Here is a 23411-nt window from a genome sequence, read left to right as displayed (position 1 = left end):
TAACTTACAATGATTTTAACTCGGAGGTCCTGGAGTTTCCGAAATTATTTGAACGCTGTAAAGGTCTAGATCTATGTGAAATTATATTCACTTGAATACAGAGGAGCGCGATTCAACGCAGCTCTGCGTGCGCTCCTATTTCAACAAAAACGAGTTTTAGACAACAGACGGATTTCAAAGGATGACACTTTGATCGCCGACAAAGACTCTAGACAAGTCTGGAGCAGTCAAGTGTGAAATACAATGGGATAATTTATGGCCACCATTATTTCGAGGATTGGGCATTCAGAGATGCCCGCCTCATACAACAGGAGGATGAAAAAGAACATAGAACAGGGCACGGTGCAGATTTGCGGAGTTACATTTATTTTACAAAGTCAGGCTTTTAAGGAATATTTCGGGAACCACTCTTTTCTTCCAGCCAGAAGAGAGACACATTTCCTAGGCCTACTTAAAATACGTTAGGCTATAATTGTATGGTTATAAAATCAGTTATACAGCCTTATCTAATATTCTCAATTACTTCTGTTTTCAGTACTCTCTCTCTCTCTCTCTCTCTCTCTCTCTCTAAATTCAAGTAAAGGGCTTTATTGACATAGGAAACATTTTTACATTGCCAAAACAAGGGTAATAGATAATAAACACAAGTGAAATAAACAATCAGAACTCAATAGTAAGCATTGCACTCATAAAGTTTAAAAATAATAGAGACACTATCTCTCTCTCACTCAGACACACGCACACACACACGCACACACACACACACACGTACACTCTTTTCTCTTTCCAAATCCACTCGTGAAGCCGACTGACAGGCTAGAATGAAAATGAGGCGGACACTTGGTCAAGACTTCAGTGCAAACGCGTCCTTTTAAGGACACCTCCAAAACTCGGATCATATCACCATGGGAGCTATTTGTAGTGCAAGGGACTTTTGTTTGTTTTTGCTCTTGTTAAATACTCGCCAAATCGCCGCTCTTCTAGAGAATCCAGGTGCGTTGTATGAGTTTCAAAGGCTGTTTTTATGTGTTTGCGCTCATGTTGTTGTTGTTTTCAAATTATGTATAGTTTCCAACTACTTGGCAGACTTTATTTTGTTTTACATTATTATAGTTTGCCCACTCAGTTTTGGCTTCAATTGTACAAATTGGATCTTGATGAATCTCTTTTGTCTGTTTGCTTTTTTAACGAAGTCCTACATTTTAACCAACCTACTCACTTGTTTTCAGATAAAATTAATAACAAATGTACCAATGATAAGGAATGGGTCCTGACTTGTATTTTTTCTTAATTTTAGTGGTGGATCAGGTTCAATCGGATCAATGTTTTGTTAACTTTAGTACTCAGAACCTGGCGAATTAGACTTTTACCTATTTAACTGAAATTATTCAGTGTTGAATTGAATATTGGGGATTTAATGAGGACCACATTAATCTCATAATCTTAATGTACATGACTAAAATACAGATTACGAAATGTTGTTTCTGGTAACATTTTATGTCATAATGTGGATTTCAAATCCAGATGCATGCGCAGAAGGAAGTGATGGATGTCACATTGATGCTATTTGTCAAAATACCCAAGCCTCTTACAAGTGCTCGTGTAAAGTAGGCTTTAAAGGCGACGGTAAACATTGTGAAGGTAATTATCTCCTCTGTAATTCCTTGTTCCTTTCCTTTTGTATTGGGATCATATGAGACACATTTGAATTCTTTGGACCAATAGTTCCTTGGATTTCAAGACAAGTTTCAATGACATTTTGATTATATATCATATACCTTGGCATAATGCATGACTTTTTATTTAAATGATGTGGCCCATTGTTTGAAAGGACCATTTTCCATTAAATGCTTAAATGGCAAACATTCATCATTCTCGACTTGACTCCCTTTTAGACATTGATGATTGCGATATCGAGTACAATGGTGGCTGTGTACACGAATGTAACAACATACCAGGCAATTATCGTTGCACTTGCCATGATGGATTCAATTTAGCGCACGATGGACATAATTGTCTTGGTAAGATACATTTCAGACTACAAGGTAAACAACATTTGATGTATTGAGTGTCTGACAATCATTTCGCAGATATAACTTTAGGCCTATACGGTGAATTAAGGTGGCATTAAAAGTGTATAATTTCAATAGGGAATTCGTTTCTATTCTGCTAAGACCATTGAACAATGTGTGACAGCCAGGTAAATAGAGATTTGTTGTAATATTTCTTTATAGTTTTCATGAAGACAACCTAGGAATTCATGAACATTCATCCAGTTATTTCATTGTTCTGAGAAGTCATGTCCTGGCTCTGCCTGCAGATGTGGACGAGTGTGTCTTCAACAATGGAGGGTGCCAGTATACATGTGTCAACACCATGGGGAGTTATGAGTGCAGCTGCAAAGAGGGCTTCTTCCTCAGTGACAACCAGCACACATGTATCCACCGCTCTGTGGGTGAGTACCCCTGGAATACCTGCCCTGTGATGGTTTCCAACTCTCCTACCCACCTTCAAATGTGTGTATGTACAGTGCCTTGCGAAAGTATTCGGCCCCCTTGAACTTTGCGACCTTTTGCCACATTTCAGGCTTCAAACATAAAGATATAAAACTGTATTTTTTTTGTGAAGAATCAACAACAAGTGGGACACAATCATGAAGTGGAACGACATTTATTGGATATTTCAAACTTTTTTAACAAATCAAAAACTGAAAAATTGGGCGTGCAAAATTATTCAGCCCCCTTAAGTTAATACTTTGTAGCGCCACCTTTTGCTGCGATTACAGCTGTAAGTCGCTTGGGGTATGTCTCTATCAGTTTTGCACATCGAGAGACTGAAATTTTTTCCCATTCCTCCTTGCAAAACAGCTCGAGCTCAGTGAGGTTGGATGGAGAGCACTGTGAACAGCAGTTTTCAGTTCTTTCCACAGATTCTCGATTGGATTCAGGTCTGGACTTTGACTTGGCCATTCTAACACCTGGATATGTTTATTTTTGAACCATTCCATTGTAGATTTTGGTTTATGTTTTGGATCATTGTCTTGTTGGAAGACAAATCTCCGTCCCAGTCTCAGGTCTTTTGCAGACTCCATCAGGTTTTCTTCCAGAATGGTCCTGTATTTGGCTCCATCCATCTTCCCATCAATTTTAACCATATTCCCTGTCCCCGCTGAAGAAAAGCAGGCCCAAACCATGATGCTGCCACCACCATGTTTGACAGTGGGGATGGTGTGTTCAGCTGTGTTGCTTTTACGCCAAACATAACGTTTTGCATTGTTGCCAAAAAGTTCAATTTTGGTTTCATCTGACCAGAGCACCTTCTTCCACATGTTTGGTGTGTCTCCCAGGTGGCTTGTGGCAAACTTTAAACAACACTTTTTATGGATATCTTTAAGAAATGGCTTTCTTCTTGCCACTCTTCCATAAAGGCCAGATTTGTGCAATATACGACTGATTGTTGTCCTATGGACAGAGTCTCCCACCTCAGCTGTAGATCTCTGCAGTTCATCCAGAGTGATCATGGGCCTCTTGGCTGCATCTCTGATCAGTCTTCTCCTTGTATGAGCTGAAAGTTTAGAGGGACGGCCAGGTCTTGGTAGATTTGCAGTGGTCTGATACTCCTTCCATTTCAATATTATCGCTTGCACAGTGCTCCTTGGGATGTTTAAAGCTTGGGAAATCTTTTTGTATCCAAATCCGGCTTTAAACTTCTTCACAACAGTATCTCGGACCTGCCTGGTGTGTTCCTTGTTCTTCATGATGCTCTCTGCGCTTTTAACGGACTTCTGAGACGATCACAGTGCAGGTGCATTTATACGGAGACTTGATTACACACAGGTGGATTGTATTTATCATCATTAGTCATTTAGGTCAACATTGGATCATTCAGAGATCCTCCCTGAACTTCTGGAGAGAGTTTGCTGCACTGAAAGTAAAGGGGCTGAATAATTTTGCACGCCCAATTTTTCAGTTTTTGATTTGTTAAAAAAGTTTGAAATATCCAATAAATGTCGTTCCACTTCATGATTGTGTCCCACTTGTTGTTGATTCTTCACAAAGAAATACAGTTTTATATATTTATGTTTGAAGCCTGAAATGTGGCAAAAGGTCGCAAAGTTCAAGGGGGCCGAATACTTTCGCAAGGCACTGTATGTGTCTCTCTGTGTCTGTCTGTGTGTGTGTGTCTGTGTGTGTGTGTGTGTGTGCATGCATGCCTGTTGGGTCTCAGTCCATGCATGTTTCTGTATGTTTGTGTCTCAGTCTATGTGTGTGTGTGTGTGTGTGTGTCCTTATGTGTGTGTGTGTGTGTGCATCCCTATGTGTATGTGTGTTTGTGTTAAGGTAGGCTACTAAGCTGTGTCAGGGGCACAGCAGAGAATTATGGAGCTAATTCTCAAATGTTCACATACAAGAGTGTGATTGACAGCACAATGATGGATGACAGCTGTTAAATCGGTCCCCTCTCTGGGGCATTATCTAGAGCAGTCGGGCTCCAAAGGGCCCATGCTGTGGGAAAAGGAGCCCCGTGTCCCAGAGAACAAAACAAGTTAATAACTGCAACACTTGGGCTTTTGTGGCCTGTGTCTTACATTAGAATAAAGCTCTCACAAGTATTGTTGTTTTATTCTCACTAAATTCAATGAAGAGATCCAAAGGTTTTTCACTACATTGGGTTTCCCTTGGAAAACTTACTAATCCTACCAGCACATCCACTCAGCCGTTGCAGCATAAGTTTAAAGGAGCTGCTCTCTACAGTGACCTGGGAGAAGGCCAATGATGGTATTAGGATAGAAGATAATAGTGTGATTCTGACTCCCATACACACTGAGTGTACAGAACATTATGGATATCTGCTCTTTCCATGACATACCATGACATAGGTTGACCAGGTGAATCCAGGTGAAAGCTATTATCCCTTATTGACGTCACTTGTTAAATCCCCTTCAAATCAGTGTAAAGAAGGATTTTTAAGCCTTTAGACAATTGGATTGTGTATGTGGGGGGGGGTTGCAACTTAACATTAGGTAGGTGTCCTTAATGTTTTGTAAACTCAGTGTATAAAGTATATAATATAATACTGACCACGGTAAATAAAGTACCAAAGTGTTGGTTGTTAGCTTTGTTTCTGCTTGCCTTCAGGGAAAAACTCTCTCCCTCTGCCACCTTTCCCAGCCACTTGGTTTTCTTTCCCCTCTCTTTTTGACATGGCTTGAAAAAGCTAGGCCAGCCCAGTCCATTTGGAGTTGCACATTTTTTTTTTTTAAATTTTTTTTTATTTATTTTTTTTACCCCTTTTTCTCCCCAATTTCGTGGTATCCAATTGTTGTAGTAGCTACTATCTTGTCTCATCGCTACAACTCCCGTACGGGCTCAGGAGAGATGAAGGTTGAACGTCATGCGTCCTCCGATACACAACCCAACCAGCCGCACTGCTTCTTAACACAGTGCGCATCCAACCCGCACCAATGTGTTGGAGGCTACACCGTGCACCCGGCAACCTTGGTTAGCGCGCACTGCGCCCGGCCCGCCACAGGAGTCGCTGGTGCGCAATGAGACAAGGACATCCCTACCGACCAAGCCCTCCCTAACCTAGGCCAATTGTGCGTCGCCCCACGGACCTCCCGGTCGCGGCCGGTTACGACAGAGCCTGGGCGCGAACCCAGGGACTCTGATGGCACAGCTGGCGCTGCAGTACAGCGCCCTTAACCACTGCGGCACCCGGGAGGCCCATTTGAGGGGTCCACTGCACTTGCATGTCAGCTGAATGCATCAGCCCTCTCTAGGAAGTGTTATTGTTGGGCCATGCCCCAAAGGGTTGTGTCAGATTTCTAGTCAGGGGGCTTCAATAATCTATCATCAGACATCATTGGTGTTGTGCAGTGTCAGTTGTTTTGCCTCTGTATTTCATTACCATGTACTATGTGTAACAACATGTGAATACACTGTTGTGAGTAGTGTAATTACAGTGTTATTACACAGGTATAGGAGTAACCTAATGTAAAGTGTAACCTCTCTTTCCCAGAGGGCCTTAGCTGTATGAATAAGGAGCATGGCTGTGCTCACATCTGCAAGGAGACACCCAAGGGAGGAGTGGCCTGCGAATGCCGCCCAGGATTCGAGCTGGCCAAGAACCAAAGAGGCTGCATCTGTATGTGTGAAGTTTTGTGATTGATCGTTTAGCCAGCTCAACCAAGAGTTTTGTTTAGATAACACATGAGTTGAACTTTGGAATTGACCCAAGTTTTGTGTTATTGGCCTAGTGACCTGCAACCATGGTAACGGGGGCTGCCAGCACACCTGCGAGGACATGGAGCAGGGGCCCATCTGCAGGTGTCATGTGAGGTACACCCTGCACCCTGACGGCAGATCCTGTGTAGGTAAGAGCAGATCAACCACATCCAGGCCTACTTACATACTACTATGGACCCTCACTTTCTCACAGCCCGATTCCTCCCCTGTAAGCATCTCTACATATAGCAAACCAGATTCCTAGTCAATAATGGTGAAATGGACTGGATCCTTCTCGATATTTCCATCTGTACACTTCTTAATTCTCCTCCTTTTTGTTACTCTCACCCACTGAAACTCACCTGTTTAAAGGATCACATCTTGAGCCTGTGGATGAAATGGCAATCCTTTTGAGGAGCTTGCCATCTCTCCTGACAGCGAGTGTGTATTTCTTCCATTTGCACATGGTGGATATGATAAGCATCAGCCGTCAGATAGGAAGGAGACGTACAGTAGGCCTGTGGGTAGTATCTGTTTCTCCCGCGGCGCTACTGTGTGTGTGGGGTCCAGGATTATCACTGAGTTCTCTTCAGCTCCATCTCACAGTTCCATCTCCTGTCTTATCTGACACACGCATAGACAGCCAAACTGCATGTCTTAGGTGTCAACATGCTTCTGGTTCCAGAGAGGAACACAGAACAACATCCAGGGGAGGTAGACTACACTTACAGACCACCAAGGTGTGCACTGGGCAATTCAGCTACTGTGCATCAGCAGACAGAACAGAACAGGAGGCAACTTGGTGCAAACCATTTTCTTAAATGTTGACCTGTGTTTATTTTAGTTATACTAAAATACTATGTATGTATCTACATGTATTCTGTTGGTTAGGTTACTGACTGTTACTCACGTCACCCACTGTCTGTATTACAGAGCGGGACGAGACAACTACTGAGAGCTCTGATCACAACGCCACGTCCTTCACTGAGGTGGACAAACGTGTCAAGCGCAGACTGCTCATGGGTAATAATTGTATAATTGCACAAATTCCACTATTATTACCCATTGATACTTTTACAACACTAAAATAACAAAACCAAACAGACTCAGCTACTGACTAAGAGAATTCTGTCAGTTGGACTATTTGAATGACTTTAGTTACCATGGGTTATGCTGCCAGGAATCAGCCAGAGGTGTTTTTCAGAGGGGAGAAGAGCAAGGCCCAGTAAACCAAGGCATTCCACAGGCTTTAGAGCAAACTGTGAAATGACTATGGACCCTCACTTTCTCACCGCCCGATTCCTCCCCTGAAAAATATGCTTTTGTGACAGTGTGGTACATTTCACGTTTTCCTTCCGTTTAGGACGGGGATAGCGTTAGGTTGCCCAATGTATAGCACTGTCAGTCATGGTGTGCTGTGTCAATGTTCACACCTAGTAAAACACTGTATTGACTGTATGTATGTGACTGGGTTGCTAGCTCAGTGTCTAGGACTACTGCTGTTGTCTACTCAATGTCTGTTGGTAGGGTTAAAAACCAGACTTTGGCAATAGCTCTATAACGACAGTACATAATGTATAGGCATTTTATAACCCTTCATTCAGTATAGTACACAGCAGCAGCATGTTGACATTGAATCTATTCACGCTGGCCTTTCAGAGAACTGTGCGGTAAATAACGGGGGGTGTGACTCCACGTGTAAGGACACATCCACGGGGGTACGCTGCAGCTGCCCTGTGGGCTTCACTCTGCAGCCTGACGGGAAGACGTGCAAAGGTCAGACCAGCCGTCCACCAAGAACCTCAACTCCATCTCTATGTCTGAGTTACAAATGGCACTCTATTTCCTATTTAGTGCACTACTTTTGACCTGGGCCCATAGGGCTCTGGTCAAAAGTAATGCACTTTAAAGGGAATTTTGGAGGCAGGCCATCTTCATCTCCATCTCTTATTATTCAGTTTAATGTACTTTTATTTAACAAGCTTCACATCTCCCCTCCATAGGTATTTGGACAGTGAAGCTAACATTTTTCATTTGGCTCATTTGGCTCTATACTCCAGCAAATGTTTCATATGAGGCTACATACAGTACAGAATGTCAGGTTTACGTATCAAATTTCCTCCATGTGAATAATTCAAAAGTATTTGGACGAATTCACTTATAGTGTATAAAAGTAGTCAAAAGTTTATTATTTGGTCCCATATTCATTGCACGCAATGACTACATCAAGCTTGTGACTTTACAAACTCGTTGGATGCGTTTGCAGTTTGTTTTGGTTGAGTTTTGTGTTATATTTTGCCTAACAGGAACTGAATGGTTGAATGATGACTGGAGTAATTTTCTTTCTAAGTGAGTAGATAATGTTTCTGAATACTAAATTAATCCTGTTAATGCCAGGATTAAGAACATTTATGAATAATGATGAGAGAGACCGTTATTTCTGCATCTGTAATCATTATTCACGAATCCTCCATAATCGTGGTAGCATCCATGTAGAATGTAGAAGTTCAGAAACATCTTCAATTGTTACTTACAATAAAAGTGACTCCAAAATGTTATTCACCATTCAGTTCCTGTTGGGCAAAACATAACCCAAAACACAACCAAAACATAACCCAAAACACAACCAAAACATAACCCAAAACACAACCAAAACATAACCCAAAACACAACCAAAACATAACCCAAAACACAACCAAAACATAACCCAAAACACAACCAAAACATAACCCAAAACACAACCAAAACAAACTGCAAAACTTGATGTAGTCATCGTGTGCAAGGAATATGGGACCAAATGCTAACCTTTTGACAACTTTAACACACTAAAAGTGATATACTTATGACTTCTTTAAATGGGGGGACTAGATACATAAAGTTTCTGAATGGTTAAACAGATATGTATCGAAATACCCTCAAATAAAAGCTGACATTATGTACCGTCTCCTAAGTATAGAGACACATTTTTAAAAATTGCTTCTCTGACCAAATATATATGGAGGGGAGTGTATGTTTGCCTGAATAATAACAGTTTTATAATTTGCTTCTCACAGACATTAATGAGTGTGAGCTGCACAACGGCGGTTGCGACCACGTCTGCAGGAACACCATCGGCAGCTTTGAGTGTAACTGCTGGAAGGGCTTCAAGCTGCTTACTGACGAGCGCTCCTGTCAGGGTAGGCCTCTTTTCTTCACTCTCCAGCCAGGGTAGGCCTCTTCTCTTCACTCTCCTGTCAGGGTAGGCCTCTTCTCTTCACTCTCCTGTCAGGGTAGGCCTCTTCTCTTCACTCTCCTGTCAGGGTAGGCCTTTTCTCTTCACTCTCCTGTCAGGGTAGGCCTCTTCTCTTCACTCTCCTGTCAGGGTAGGCCTCTTCTCTTCACTCTCCTGTCAGGGTAGGCCTCTTCTCTTCACTCTCCTGTCAGGGTAGGCCTCTTCTCTTCACTCTCCTGTCAGGGTAGGCCTCTTCTCTTCACTCTCCTGTCAGGGTAGGCCGCTTCTCTTCACTCTCCTGTCAGGGTAGGCCTCTTCTCTTCACTCTCCTGTCAGGGTAGGCCTCTTCTCTTCACTCTCCTGTCAGGGTAGGCCGCTCCTCTTCACTCTCCTGTCAGGGCAGGCCTCTTCTCTTCACTCTCTTTTCAGGGTAGGCCTCTTCTCTTCACTTTCCTTCCAGGGTAGGCCTCTTCTCTTCACTTTCCTTCCAGGGTAGGCCTCTTCTCTTCACTCTCCTGCCTGTCTGCCCTACATCTGGGGAAGGGGCTGGGACAGCACAGTATACTGAGCTGTTGTTCTGTGTAGGTGCTGCTGGAAGATAAGACAGAGAGGGTGGGAGGCTGAACGGTTTGCCAGTATTGACTTGAAGAATTCCTCTGAAGATCCTTAACGTGCCAGTTTAAAGCTTAACGTTTAGTAAATACTGATTTCATCCCTCTGATACAACTCGTCATTAAGATACTGCTGTCTCTAAAATTAACTATCAAAAGACAATGCCACAATTCATCACCTAGTGATACCATGCTGTACCATTTAAAATCCCAATTTCTACTACCTTAAATTGAAAAAGAATATCCCTCTGCTTTTAATGACAGATATAGACGAGTGTTATTTCGAAAGGACATGTGGTCACACGTGTGTGAACTCCCCTGGTGGTTTTGAGTGTGTTTGCAACAAAGGGTACACCCTGTATGGACTGGCCCACTGTGGAGGTAAGACTATAAAACTAATGCTTATGGGGTATTATACTTATGGTATGGGGAAAGGGCTTTGACACCATTCTGAATAGTTCATGTTTGGGTTTTCTATAAACTAATGTGTATAGGGTATTATGCTTATGGGGAAAGGGCTTTGGTACCATCTATACAATTTCACACCATTCTGAATAGTTCATTGTAGTGTTTTTAGTCGTTTTTGCTGAAAAAATAATGGATGCTTTGTGAATGAGGTGAGGTGAGAGATGCTGCGAATAACATGGATGTTTTCCCTGCTTTCTTCTCAGATATAAATGAGTGCAGTGTGAACAATGGAGGTTGTGAGCAGGGTTGTGAGAACACCATGGGTGGGTTTGAGTGCCAGTGCCACCCTGGTTATAAGCTACACTGGAACAAAAAGGATTGTATCGGTAAGACAGTGCCCCTTCAGGCCTGGGGGGCTCTAGACGGTTTGGGGTGTGTTGTGATAAACTGCTAAGTTTTTGGTCAACTGTTTTTGTACCACATGCATGTTTTGAAACTTTTGGGGACTAAAAACAGGAGATACTTTGAGTTATTTTCTTCTCTTTCTCTTTACTGCTCTGTTTTTCTCTCTGGCCTTTGGTTTAAAACCTGGGACAAAAGTGGAATAAAGGCAATTGCTTCTGTTCCCATTTTCTTCTTCTCCTTGGATAGGTTTCACTCTTTTCCCACAACTTCTCACAACTTCTACCCTCCTCCGTCTGTCTGTCTTTCTACCACGGCCAAAGTCTGCTCTTCACCTGTGAGTTTGTTATGGTTTCCATCTAGAGGCAGAGGGTTTCCCAGCAACAAAGCCCCCCTCTAAACCGACCTTAAACTGCAGCAGGCAGGAGGGAGTTGACCGCTGCTACCTGACCTGCCAGTCCCAGGTCCACATCACCAGTGGTGAGTTATCAGTTACTACTACTACTACTATTGGTCTGCATCCCAAATGGCACCCTTTTCCCTTTATATTACACAACTTTTGTCCAGCGCCCACATGGCTCTGGTCAAGGGTAGTGCCCTATACAGGAAATATGGTACCATTTGGGACAGAAATTGAGTTACTACTACTATCAGTCTGCAGAGCAGTGCTGTCTCATGTTCCAGCACCCGTCTGTTTGTTTTTGGCGACCAGGCCTTTTGTGGCTCTGCCTTTTGTCTTTGGTGGCCTGTCTCATGCCCCTGTGTGTGTTTACAGGGACGGAGGATTCTTATACAGTGACCTGTCTCATGCCCCTGTGTGCGTTTACAGGGACGGAGGATTCTTATACAGTGACCTGTCTCATGCCCCTGTGTGCGTTTACAGGGACGGAGGATTCTTATACAGTGACCTGTCTCATGCCCCTGTGTGCGTTTACAGGGACGGAGGATTCTTATACAGTGACCTGTCTCATGCCCCTGTGTGTGTTTACAGGGACGGAGGATTCTTATACAGTGACCTGTCTCATGCCCCTGTGTGTGTTTACAGGGACGGAGGATTCTTATACAGTGACCTGTCTCATGCCCCTGTGTGCGTTTACAGGGACGGAGGATTCTTATACAGTGACCTGTCTCATGCCCCTGTGTGTGTTTACAGGGACGGAGGATTCTTATACAGTGACCTGTGGAATGCCTCTGCCCTGCTTGGCTGGAGCACAAAGGAATGGAAGTGGCTCGTATTGCTTGGGCAAGTACACACCATCACAGATCTGCATCAGCCTCTGTCACTCCAGCCTGACCTAAACAACCAGAAACACAACATATAAAGACAAAACAACGTCATACCAAATCAAGTCTTCAGTATTCACATTTTCATTTATAGACATATGGAAGTCAAGGGATTTTTCCTTTTTATCAAAGGTGAACAATGTGCTATTATTTCCTTTGTACCGTAGGACCAGAAATGTCAAGTGTCCTGCGAATTAAGACCACAGCCACTTTTAAGTCTGGCACAGGAAAGTGCAACTTGAAACGTAGTCAAGAGAGACTGAAGGAGAGCCTGAACGCAGCTCACTCAGGTACAACGGTTTCTAACTAGTCCAACAGCTCCTCATTCATTAAAACAATGCAGATTAACCTGGCACTGCCTACATATCATGCACCAAACTTGATAACAGGAACCAAACCCCGAGGCTGCTTAACAAAAAGGGCAGGAGGAAAAGAGTGCATGTTTAACAGGATACACAGAGAAGTCACTGCTTTTCAAAGAATGATTAGAAACATCAGTACTTGAACAGTGCTAGAGGCATCACTACAGACCCTGGTTCGATCCCGGACTGTATCACAACCAGCCGTGATCGGGAGTCCAATAGGGCGGTGCACAATTGGCCCAGCGCTGTCCGGGTTAGGGGAGGGTTTGGCCGGTGTAGGCCATCATTGTAAAATAAGAATTTGTTCTTAACTAACTTGCCTAGTTAAATAAAGGTTAAATAACAAATTAAACCACACAAAGGATATAATCTCCTTAGATTTAAGTGTTGTGACATTGCAATTAAGTTTTATCCTCACTCTACCTGCTACAGTTAACCAGTTATACACCATATAGTTGTTATTCAGTAACGTGTGTGTGTGTGTTTGTCTCCATGCATGCATGTGTGTGTGTGTTTGTCTCCGTGCGTGCATGTGTGTGTGTGTGTTTGTCTCCGTGCATGCATGTGTGAGTGCATGTCCATGTCCTGTGTGGCTGGTCGTGTCCACAGACAGCAGGTCCCCCTTCACGGAGAACGTCCAGTTCAGCTATGTGCGCTTGCGCTGCAGCTCGTCTGGCCCCCGGATGCAGAGCCGCCACGGCAGGAAGGCGGGTTACGAGGAGGAGGGCTCCGCCATCACGGCTGAGTTTGAGTTGGATGTGAACCTAGAGGAGGTAACAGGTTGGTCTCTCTGCCCTGCCCTGCTGTGACCCCAGTCCTCTGGCTGACACTCTGCTTCCTGTTTCTCTCTCTGCTCTTGCTTTTCGTCACTTAACAAGCCAAACATGTGAAAGTATCTCCTGTTTTGACGTGGCGTTTTGAGGTGGTGGGATCTTTGGGGAAGGTGTAGGTTTGGAGGTTTCTCTTGTATTCTGAGGGAGCAAGTGGTTGATCAAATGTTCTGGTGTCTGTGTGTTGGAATGGATATGTACACAAGTGTGTGTGTCTGTCTATTTTAGTACCGGTATGTGTGTGTGGTTTTGTTTGCGTGTGTATTGTGGTCTCATTGCGTTGCAAGGACAGTTTTGGTATCTGGTGTTTCTCTCAGCAGAGAGCTGTGACCTGGGCTGTGTGCGCCGGCGCTCAGAGAAGAGGCTGAGGAAGACTATCCGTACCTTGAGGAAGTCCATCCACCGGGAGCAGTTCCACCTCCACTTCGCTGGCTCTAACTACGAGCTGGCCAAGAGGCTGGCCCGGCCGGTGGACTTACCTGAACACTGTTGGAAAGGGCAGGTACTGGTGGACAGGAAGTGTGGTGAGTGAGCATCTTAAATGTTCTGAGTATCATAAGATTTAGGTATAAATGTATGTATAAAATGAGTATCATCTTGAGTGTTCTGAGTATCATAAGATTTAGGTATAAATGTATGTATAAAATGAGTAGCATCTTGAGCATCTACCTGTATCTGTTTCTGCCTGTATCTGAGCCACCCCTGGAGTCAAGTCCTGGCTCCCACACAGAGCAGCTCATAGTCATAGCCATGCCAGCAAGATATATATAGACAGGTTTGTTTATTGATTGGATTTGGAGCAGGTGTTGGCCAGATTACATGCTGTAATGAGCTAGTATGGGGAGTGCTTGCTCAGCTCGCATGGAGAAAAGAGAGCCCGTTGTTGACTGGCTCGCAGAGCTAGGAGATCTTCCAGCATCTCCGTGGGATAAAGTGCAACAGAAGGAGTGATGGCAGCCGCTAGCTTTTGCTGTTGATTCCGCTGGTCCTATTTAATTTTACAGCCATAATGGAGGAAATGTCTATTAGCTTTAATGACACCCTGTCAACATCAGCAGTGGAAAGGAGGTTGGCATGTGTTTTCTCTGTCAGATAGGAGGGGAGCAGAGAGCTGCGTGGCCCCAGTTCAGGGCCTCACAGTAAGCATAGTAAGCCCACTGCCTGCTGCTGCATTCTGCCTGTCTGTCTCAGTGTGGTCAGTAGAAGAGAGTCAGTTTTCTGTCCACCGTTAACTCTGTAATGATTGGTCGTCTACCTCTAGAGCCCCTGTGCCCCTGTGTTTTTAAGGGGTCTGAAGACTATTGTAGACCGACCTCTCAAAGCTGTTCTAGCCTGCCTCTGTCTTGATCCAGAGCTCTCCTCTCTTTCCCCCGTCCTTATTGAGGTTGAGTGGGTGAGGATGGAGGGGGTTGAGTGGGTGAGGATGGAGGGGGTTGAGTGGGTGAGGATGGAGGGGGTTGAGTGGGTGAGGATGGAGGGGGTTGAGTGGGTGAGGGTGGAGGGGGTTGAGTGTGTGAGGGTGGAGGAGTTTGAGTGGGGGAAGGATGGTGTTTGATCCATTCTGGTTCATAGAGATTTTTAGGAATAAAGACTGCCCATAGCTGGTTAAATGGATTGATTTTCACACAAGAGGGAAATAGTCTAACAGTTTTACAAACCAAGCATCCCTTAATACAAGGTATCCCCAGCGAAGTGAACTCTCGCTGGTGTCCATTTCTTTCTACCTCCAAATAACAGGAGACTAACATTTTGTGCTGGATTCAAATGACCCTTAACTGTTGATTTTGCTTTGTAGCTTTGTTGCTTGTTGTTTTTGTGTTTCATATGACTTACCTCATAAGTAAATCTTAAGTCGTAAAACAAAAAATAACTCAGAAGAGTAAAGTTACCCGTGTGTAGGATTCCCACACTGCAGTTAGTTTCAGATGATCATTAAGCAGACCAGTGGACAGGCAGGGGTGTAGACATGTAATTTGGAAGGGGGGCTGAAAGGGAGCCGTAACCCCCAGCTCTATAATGGAGCTCTATTTTTCCCTCCACCCCTGGCTTAGCTCACTAAGTGCAGTTTAACCCTTTCAGTTTGCCCACTCCATTGTAAATCCCATTGGGGCTGGTTCTCACTGCTTCATTTGGGAGAGAAATCCTCCAAACAACATGGCCTCAGCCTCACTAGTACTGAGAGAAAGCAATGCCTTCTTATTCCTCACTCATAAAATATCTAGCGCTCTTTCTCTCTAACCAAATTCTGAACGTTATGAATCTCATGATATAGTACCCGGCAGTATTCCAATAAACCAACTGGTGAAATATCTCCTATGTTTAATCAGAGTTTTTTTTCATTCTAAACTCATCAAAAAAAAGAAATGTCCTCTCACTGTCAACTGCGTTTATTTTCAGCAAACTTAACATGTGGAAATATTTGTATGAACATAACAATATTCAACAACTGAGACATAAACTGAACAAGTACCACAGACATGTGACTAACAGAAATAGAATAATGTGTCCCTGAACAAAGGGGGTGTCAAAATCAAAAGTAACAGTCCGTATCTGCTGTGGCCACCAGCTGCATTAAGTACTGCAGTGCATCTCCTCCTCATGGACTGCACCAGATTTGCCAGTTCTTGCTGTGAGATGTTACCCCACTCTTCCACCAAGGCACCTGCAAGTTCCCAGACATTTCTGGGGGAATGACCCTAGCCCTCACCCTCCGATCCAACAGGTCCCAGACGTGCTCTTCGCTGGCCATGACAGAACACTCACATTCCTGTCTTGCAGGAAATCACGCACAGAACGAGCAGTATGGCTGTTGGCATTGTGATGCTGGAGGGTCATGTCAGGATGAGCCTGCAGGAAGGGTACCACATGAGGGAGGAGGTTGTCTTCCCTGTTACGCACAGCATTGAGATTGCCTGCAATGACAATAAGCTCAGTCCGATGATGCTGTGACACACCGCCCCAGACCATGATGGATCCTCCACCTCCAAATCGATCCCGCTCCAGAGTACAGGCCTCGGTGTAACGCTCATTCCTTCGACGATAAACGCGAATCCGACCATCACCCCTGGTAAGACAAAACCGCGACTCGTCAGTGAAGAACACTTTTTGCCAGTCCTGTCTGGTCCAGCGACGGTGGGTTTGTGCTCATAGGCGACGTTGTTGCCGGTGATGTCTGGTGAGGACCTGCCTTACATCAGGCCTACAAGCCCTCAGTCCAGCCTCTCCCAGCCTATTGCAGACAGTCTGAGCACTGATGGAGGGATTGTGTGTTCCTGGTGTAACGCAGACAGTTGTTGTTGCCATCCTGTACCTGTCCTGCAGGTGTGATGTTCGGCTGTACCGATCTACTGCAGGTGTTGTTACACGTGGTCTGCCATTGCGAGGATGATCAGCTTTCCGTCCTGTCTCCCTTAGCGCTGTCTTAGGTGTCTTACAGTACGGACATTGCAGTTAATTGCCCTGGCCACATCTGCTGTCCTCATGCCTCCTTGCAGCATGCCTAAGGCATGTTCATGCAGATGATCAGGGACCCTGGCCATCTTTCTTTTGGTGTTTTTCAGAGTCAGTAGAAAGGCCTCTTTAGTGTCTTAATGACTATTCCACAGGTGCATGTTCATTAATTGTTTATGGTTCATTGAACAAGCATGGGAAACAGTGTTTAAACCCTTTACAATTAAGATCTGTGAAGTTATTTGGATTGTTACGAATTATCTTTGAAAGACAGGGTCCTGAAAAAGGGACGTTTCTTTTTTTTCATGACTGATCAACAACAACATTTGCATTTCCGTATGCCTCAACCCAGTATAAGAATCAGCTGTATGTTGGACTTTAGTTTCAGACCACTTAATGGGGCAGAATGACTGTATTACTATGAAAAAAACAACAATAGCCAACAGCAAAACTTGCCAGTGTGTAGTGTCTGAAACCCTGTGTACGAGTATTCTCCTGATCTCTGTTACGTAAAATAGTGCATGTTCATTTTAACATTGGAGATGATTAGGAAGTGCTGTTGATTCAAGCTGGGAGTTTGAGTGCTATATCCCCCCTCAGTCAGGGCCACTCTGCATGACCCCAGCTACTAAACTGCTGCAGAGAATTGACTTCAGCAACACCATGGGAATTAATTAGCATCAGCTGTTTGGGCCTCTGCTTGATAGGCGCAAGAAGTGATTGGGGAAGGCAGAATGGGTGGATTCAGAACTCTGACCCCTTTTATTGGGTTCAGCTCCTTACCATTGTGATACCATAGTGTTTGCCTATGTCATCAAATACTTGAATAGAGGTGAAAGGTCTTTTAAACCTCTTTGGGGCCATCAATTCGAGGACTCTATAGAATTGCCTCTGCATTTGAAAGGCTTCAAGATTTTTTCTCTCTCTCACTCTTCTCTTCTCTCGCTCTCTCCATCAAATAAAAGCTGGTGGAGACAATGCGACGGTGGCTCCTCATGGTCATTCAGGATAAACAAAAGGCAGAAAAAATTAACTGCTCTTGAGAGAATTACATTTTCTTTCTCAAAGAAAATCAAGTTGCTGAGGCACATATAATGGATGTGCATTAAAGGCTTTGTGTGTTCCTCATTAACTCATTATGTCTGGTTCTCTCCTGAAAAGCTCTTCTTACTTAGATTTCCCTGAAGGATATTTTTTTATGAAAACGCAAAATGATTTCACTTCACTGCTCTCTGTTTGGAGAGATGATTAGATGTAATTTCCCCCTTTAAGAAGTTCTTGACATCACCAGACACACACAATAATTCAAACATAAATTAGAGACGTTGTTCTACAAAGTAAAACATGAAAAGGGGAAAATGAAAGCTGATGGTGTGCATCCCTGTAATCAGGCTTTGCACGCTCTGTGAGATAACAGACAAACATTCATTTTGACTGGCTCTGTGTGTGCTTTGGTAGAGGTGAGGGTTCTTAGGATGGTATGTAGAGTTCTTTCCCCAATGCACACCGGTGTTATGTGAAGTGTAAGAACTTGTTTGATGTGGGGCTCAAAAGCATCTGGAGAGCAGCTCAGCGCTCTTATGTCTTTATTTGTGCATAGCTGCAGCAGGTCGATTTGCAATGCCTTTTTAGCAGCTTAACACTGGGCCTCTTGTGGTGGGCTTGAATGCCAGTGTGTGTGTGTGTGTGTGTGTTTGTGTAGCATCCCTATTATCTAGCCAATCTGCCTCATTCTTCTACCTTTTGCTAGTGAGCTGCACTGTTGGAACGTACTATGACAGGGATCAGGGAAGGTGTGTTCTGTGTCCAGCTGGAATGTACCAAGATGAAGAGGCAAAGAATTATTGTGAGGTCTGCCCAGGGCCAGAGGTGAGAGGAAGCCCCAGGTCGGTTGGGGCGCGGAATATCTCTGAGTGTGGAGGTAAGGCTCAAGAGTTGAGGATATGAGTAATCATGTATCTCCTAACTGTGTACAAGACATGGGACATGAGTCACCTTGGACACATACTTAATCAACCATAATAATCATAAAGATAACTGCAGCAAAATACACTGAGCTCATTCAAAGACCTTGGCATAGTTTTCCCTCATGGTTTGATCTTTAAAAAAAAGTGATCTTTAAACTAGTCTCCCAGTCAGAATCACATCCTGTTATGAGTATATATGAAATACACAGGAAGGAGTGATACCCTGATCAAAATCTCCCCACAGGCAGATGTTCTGCTTTGTATAAAGTCGTGTAAGCCTCGGAACATTCAAGCCCTGTTTGAATTAAACAGCCACACCCGGCCCCTGCCCACTCCTGAATAAAGAGAAGAAGGGGCCACCATGTTTTCACCCCCCCAAACACTGTTATCACAGCCTATTTATGGCTAAGCCACAGATCCCATCTCCTGCTTTCCCCACCAATAGACTAAACAAAAAAGAGCTATGGGGAGAGACAGTTTGTTAAAGTCAGTCAGGAGATATGAGAGAGGTTGTTCCATGGTAGATAATGTCCTTGCGTTACATCACTCCACGGACATCTGCTCTCCTGGCCTTAGTCTTATTGTGGTAGAGGGCTCGTCTTTAAGTCGCTCTGGATAAGAGTGTCTGTCTGCTAAATGACCACATGTACGATGGGAATGTTGCTTTGAGCAGACTGAGTAAAACAAGTGTCCCTCTGACCAGTCCTCTGTTGTTGTTTTCCCAGGTCAATGTCCCCCTGGTCAGTTCTCCCATGATGGCTTCATCCCTTGCCTGCCCTGTCCCCTGGGTACCTACCAACCAGAGGTGGGGCGCACTTCCTGTTTCCACTGTGGAGGAAACCTGGTCACCAAACACAATGGTGCCGTGTCCTTCCAGGAGTGTGAGACCAAAGGTGAGGGGTCAGCTTATCCATCCCATGTAGTTATGCCTATAAAGTCTGGATGTGAGTCCCAAATGCCACCCTATTCTCTACACAATGTATAACTTTGTGTAGAGAAAAGTAGTGCACTATATAGGGAATAGGGTGGCATTTGGAAGACACTCTGGATTTTTAAGGGAACTCCCCTGCAGTTTGTATTTTATGGAAATATACTACATTGGTTTATGTTGGTGTATGTTGGTGTTTGAGAGGTGCTAAACCGTGGTACACTCTATTCTGCTCCCTTAGTCCAGTGTTCACCAGGACATTACTACAACACCAGCACACACCGCTGTATCCGTTGTCCCATGGCGACGTATCAGATGGAGTTTGGTCAGAATTACTGCATCTCCTGCCCAGGAAATACCACCACCGACTTTGACGGCTCCACCAACATCATGCAGTGCAAAAGTATGTATGTTCACACAAGAGTTGTCTGTGTGTGCGTACGTTTGTGCGTGCATGTGTATGTATTTGTGTGTTCATGGCTTCACACTTTAGATGTACTTAATGACTACACATAGAGTAAACTAAAACTACATGCAGGTTTCTTTACTGTGCTCAAATAAATATTGTTCCTGTCCTGCTTTGGGATGCTACTGTAGATAATTAGTGTCGCAGCACCAAGGCAGCATAAACTATTTGACACTATCTTGTCACCTCACAGACAGACACTGTGGTGGAAAGATGGGAGATTTCACTGGCTACATCGAGTCTCCCAACTACCCAGGGAACTACCCAGCCAACATCGAGTGCACCTGGACCATCAACCCACCGCCCAAGCGCAGAATCCTCATCGTGGTCCCAGAGATCTTCCTCCCCATCGAGGATGAGTGTGGAGACTACCTGGTCATGAGAAAGAGCTGTGAGTGTTTGTTTTTCTGTGTGTGCGTGCATGCATGAGTCTGTCTGTCTGTGTGTGTTGTGTTGGAGGTTAGATCTTGTTAGGTGACTGGGTGTTATCATGGTGCTACAGTATTAATGTGATTTCCCTGCAGGTGACCAGATGTTGGTGATGAATGTCTTTAGCATTATAAGATGGTGGCAGTGTTGGTAGGAGGTTCTGCATAATAGGATAGCACCTCTCAGAGATCATGGGGGTTACTATGGGCTTCTAATAGACCATTAGATCTGGCCACCTTCAGAGTAATGAATGGTGCTAATGTTGGATTTGTCATAATGTGACCATATCCTCAATTCACAGCTCTCTCCAACTCTGTGACGACCTATGAGACCTGCCAGACCTATGAACGGCCTATTGCCTTCACCTCCCGCTCCAAGAGGCTGTGGATACAGTTTAAATCGAATGAAGCGAACAGTGGGAAGGGCTTCCAAGTCCCTTATGTGACCTATGATGGTAAGAGACATCCTTAATGGTGGAAATATTGACATTTAAATTACACATGCTTAAAAACAATGGATCAAGTGTCTGTAAAATATTATTTAATTTGGAATTTTAAGTCTGGATAGGTCTACATAATACCACAAATTTGTCACCTACTTCCAATTGCACAAATAATATAGAAATATACTCTTGGGTATGTTTATATATGATATATGTTTCAGAGGACTACCAGGAACTCATCGAAGATATAGTCAGAGATGGAAGATTATATGCCTCTGAAAATCACCAAGAAATTCTCAAGGTAAAAATTTCATGTATTTCCTGTGGAAAAAGCTTTTGTCTGCCATATACTACCCTCTTGTGGACACAATAAGAAATTCAGGATGCAAACTTCACTTGAGCACCAACGTAAAAATGTCAGATGATTGTTGGCTCTGTCTGAGATTGAACTCCAACCTGTACTAATTATTAGTTTACATTTTCTTCTCAGGACAAGAAGCTTATGAAGGCACTGTTTGATGTATTGGCCCACCCACAGAACTTCTTCAACTACACAGCACAGGAGTCAAGAGAAATGTTCCCCAAATCCTTCATCCGATTTCTACGTTCTAAAGTCTTGAGATTCCTTCGCCCTTAAGAAGGCACTCTCATCAAGTTGCTTTGTGGATATCTCAGATACTCCCGAGAAAAGAGTCCTTTACTTCTCCTGTCTGTACAGAGACTGACTGAGTCTAGAGTTGACTAAGAGAGATGGCCTCAGACACTTTCCGCAAATGGACTTCAATTGGACCTTCTGGGAATAGGTGGGTAGTGGACTGTCATGGTGCAGACAAGTGGCAGCTCCCGCTATCACATCTGGTCTACATTCTAGAGCTAAGTTTTTTGTACTTCGATACCACATCTATCTCTGATACTTCCATACACTCCTGTGTGTGAGCATTGCAACATTTAGACAGACTTTGTCTTTTCCTTTTGATTTTAAACTTTCAGTCTCAGGAATAAAGCTTGAAGTGGTAAGCTGATTTGATTGTTAGCATTTAAATTCATGAAAGCTTCGATTTGCATACGGGTGTAACAACAACATCTTGAAAATAATTATGGTAAATGGAACTTTCACCAATAGCATAGAAAGCGGATGAGAAAAGACTCTTGATTATGTATAACAAGTTAACTGAGGTTTATGCTAAATGTCAACCACATAGATAGTGTATACTTATAACATACATTATTAAAGTCATGTTTCACATTTAGATCAGAATTGTTGACAGAAATATGCCTGAATATGAGAAAAGAATATAGCACAAATGTGACCTGATGGTGGGAACTTTAAAGCACTACAAAGAATGTAGTGATACCACAAAATAAAGTATCCTTATGAATGTATTGTATATTGTGTAAAAAGTACTAGATGAAAATGTTAACGTATTGTAGTTAACTGCATTCCTGACACGTGTGCAGTATCGACACATCCCTTCACAACCTGTATTTTTGCTGTCCCGAAAACATAGTTGTACTTTAAAAATGACTGGACAATGAATACTCCATGCCACTGGGCTTTGAGTGAACAACAGATGCCCATGGATCAAGACTAGCTCTTCACTATGATCATTCAAACAGCTACCAAAGACTACTTTTCACTACTCATAGAAGTGAGATTATTGAGTTGTGTGACTAGAAATGTAGAGCAATATGAGGGGGATCAGGTGAGATTATACATTCCAGATATGGAATGAGAGGTTTGTGAAATAGAATTGCTCTATTCACTTATGACTTATAAATGACAAATAAATGTATGTCTATATTTTTATGTTTGTACATATAATATGTTGTAAATAAAGCAAATAAACATAATATTGTGCTTTTGCTTTACTTCTTTTACTTTCTGATATGCTATTTTCAATATAAGCAACAATGTCCAAATCCAAATAATACATTCATTATGTCGTTTTTTATATAGGCTCTATAACATAAGTTATTGTGTTACATTAGTTATAATTGTTTTTGCTCTTGAATTAAACAAAAAATTGCCTGCCACACTGTCACCTATTGTAATTACTTAAAATTCACATTGATTATATTTTCAGCACTGTATCAGAGGCATTGGGAAATCAGAGACACTAAGAAAACAGAAGTGTTAACGCTATCAGGCGTCCTTGGGATGACCCTACCCTAAATTGACCATAGTCTCGCGTTGCCATACCTCCAAAATCACGGTGTTGTCACGGGAATCCTATTGGCCTCTGCATATTTCCGTTAGGGAACATGCGTGTGCAATAACTCAATTCGACTTTGCACTCCTAAACGCGGTTTCTTACAACTTTGGCAATGGGTAAAGTCTGCATAACATATTTTTAGTTTGGGAACACAAATCCATATTTTCCCACTGCCGGCCAG

The 23411-nt window shown here is 43.4% G+C and overlaps 1 protein-coding gene across 1 annotated transcript; it reads left to right on the top strand.

Annotated features, from left to right (window-relative positions):
- Nucleotides 1-885: 885 nt before the first annotated feature.
- Nucleotides 886-22868, top strand: LOC139412223 (signal peptide, CUB and EGF-like domain-containing protein 2). Its single transcript, XM_071159051.1, has 23 exons — nucleotides 886-993; nucleotides 1525-1641; nucleotides 1896-2021; nucleotides 2321-2455; nucleotides 6022-6147; nucleotides 6260-6376; nucleotides 7161-7250; nucleotides 7887-8003; nucleotides 9281-9403; nucleotides 10314-10430; nucleotides 10721-10843; nucleotides 11223-11339; nucleotides 12013-12106; nucleotides 12327-12433; nucleotides 13115-13285; nucleotides 13653-13859; nucleotides 18536-18706; nucleotides 19478-19645; nucleotides 19922-20083; nucleotides 20340-20537; nucleotides 20877-21029; nucleotides 21239-21318; nucleotides 21508-22868. The coding sequence occupies exons 1-23, from the start codon at nucleotides 906-908 to the stop codon at nucleotides 21652-21654; spliced, it is 3054 nt and encodes a 1017-aa protein (XP_071015152.1). The 5' UTR covers nucleotides 886-905; the 3' UTR covers nucleotides 21655-22868.
- Nucleotides 22869-23411: the final 543 nt, after the last annotated feature.

Source organism: Oncorhynchus clarkii, chromosome 6 (assembly GCF_045791955.1).
Source record: "Oncorhynchus clarkii lewisi isolate Uvic-CL-2024 chromosome 6, UVic_Ocla_1.0, whole genome shotgun sequence".
Lineage (NCBI taxonomy): Eukaryota > Metazoa > Chordata > Actinopteri > Salmoniformes > Salmonidae > Oncorhynchus > Oncorhynchus clarkii.
The sequence above is the reverse complement of the archived record's forward strand: the minus strand, read 5'-3'. Positions and strand labels throughout refer to the sequence as shown.

Excerpts from the sequence above, each read along its gene's own strand:
- LOC139412223 (XM_071159051.1), top strand. The coding sequence starts at position 906 with ATGGGAGCTATTTGTAGTGCAAGGGACTTTTGTTTGTTTTTGCTCTTG. Across the intron at positions 1,642-1,895 it reads CGACGGTAAACATTGTGAAG|ACATTGATGATTGCGATATC; the intron begins GTAATTATCTCC and ends ACTCCCTTTTAG. Across the intron at positions 21,030-21,238 it reads CCCTTATGTGACCTATGATG|AGGACTACCAGGAACTCATC; the intron begins GTAAGAGACATC and ends TATATGTTTCAG.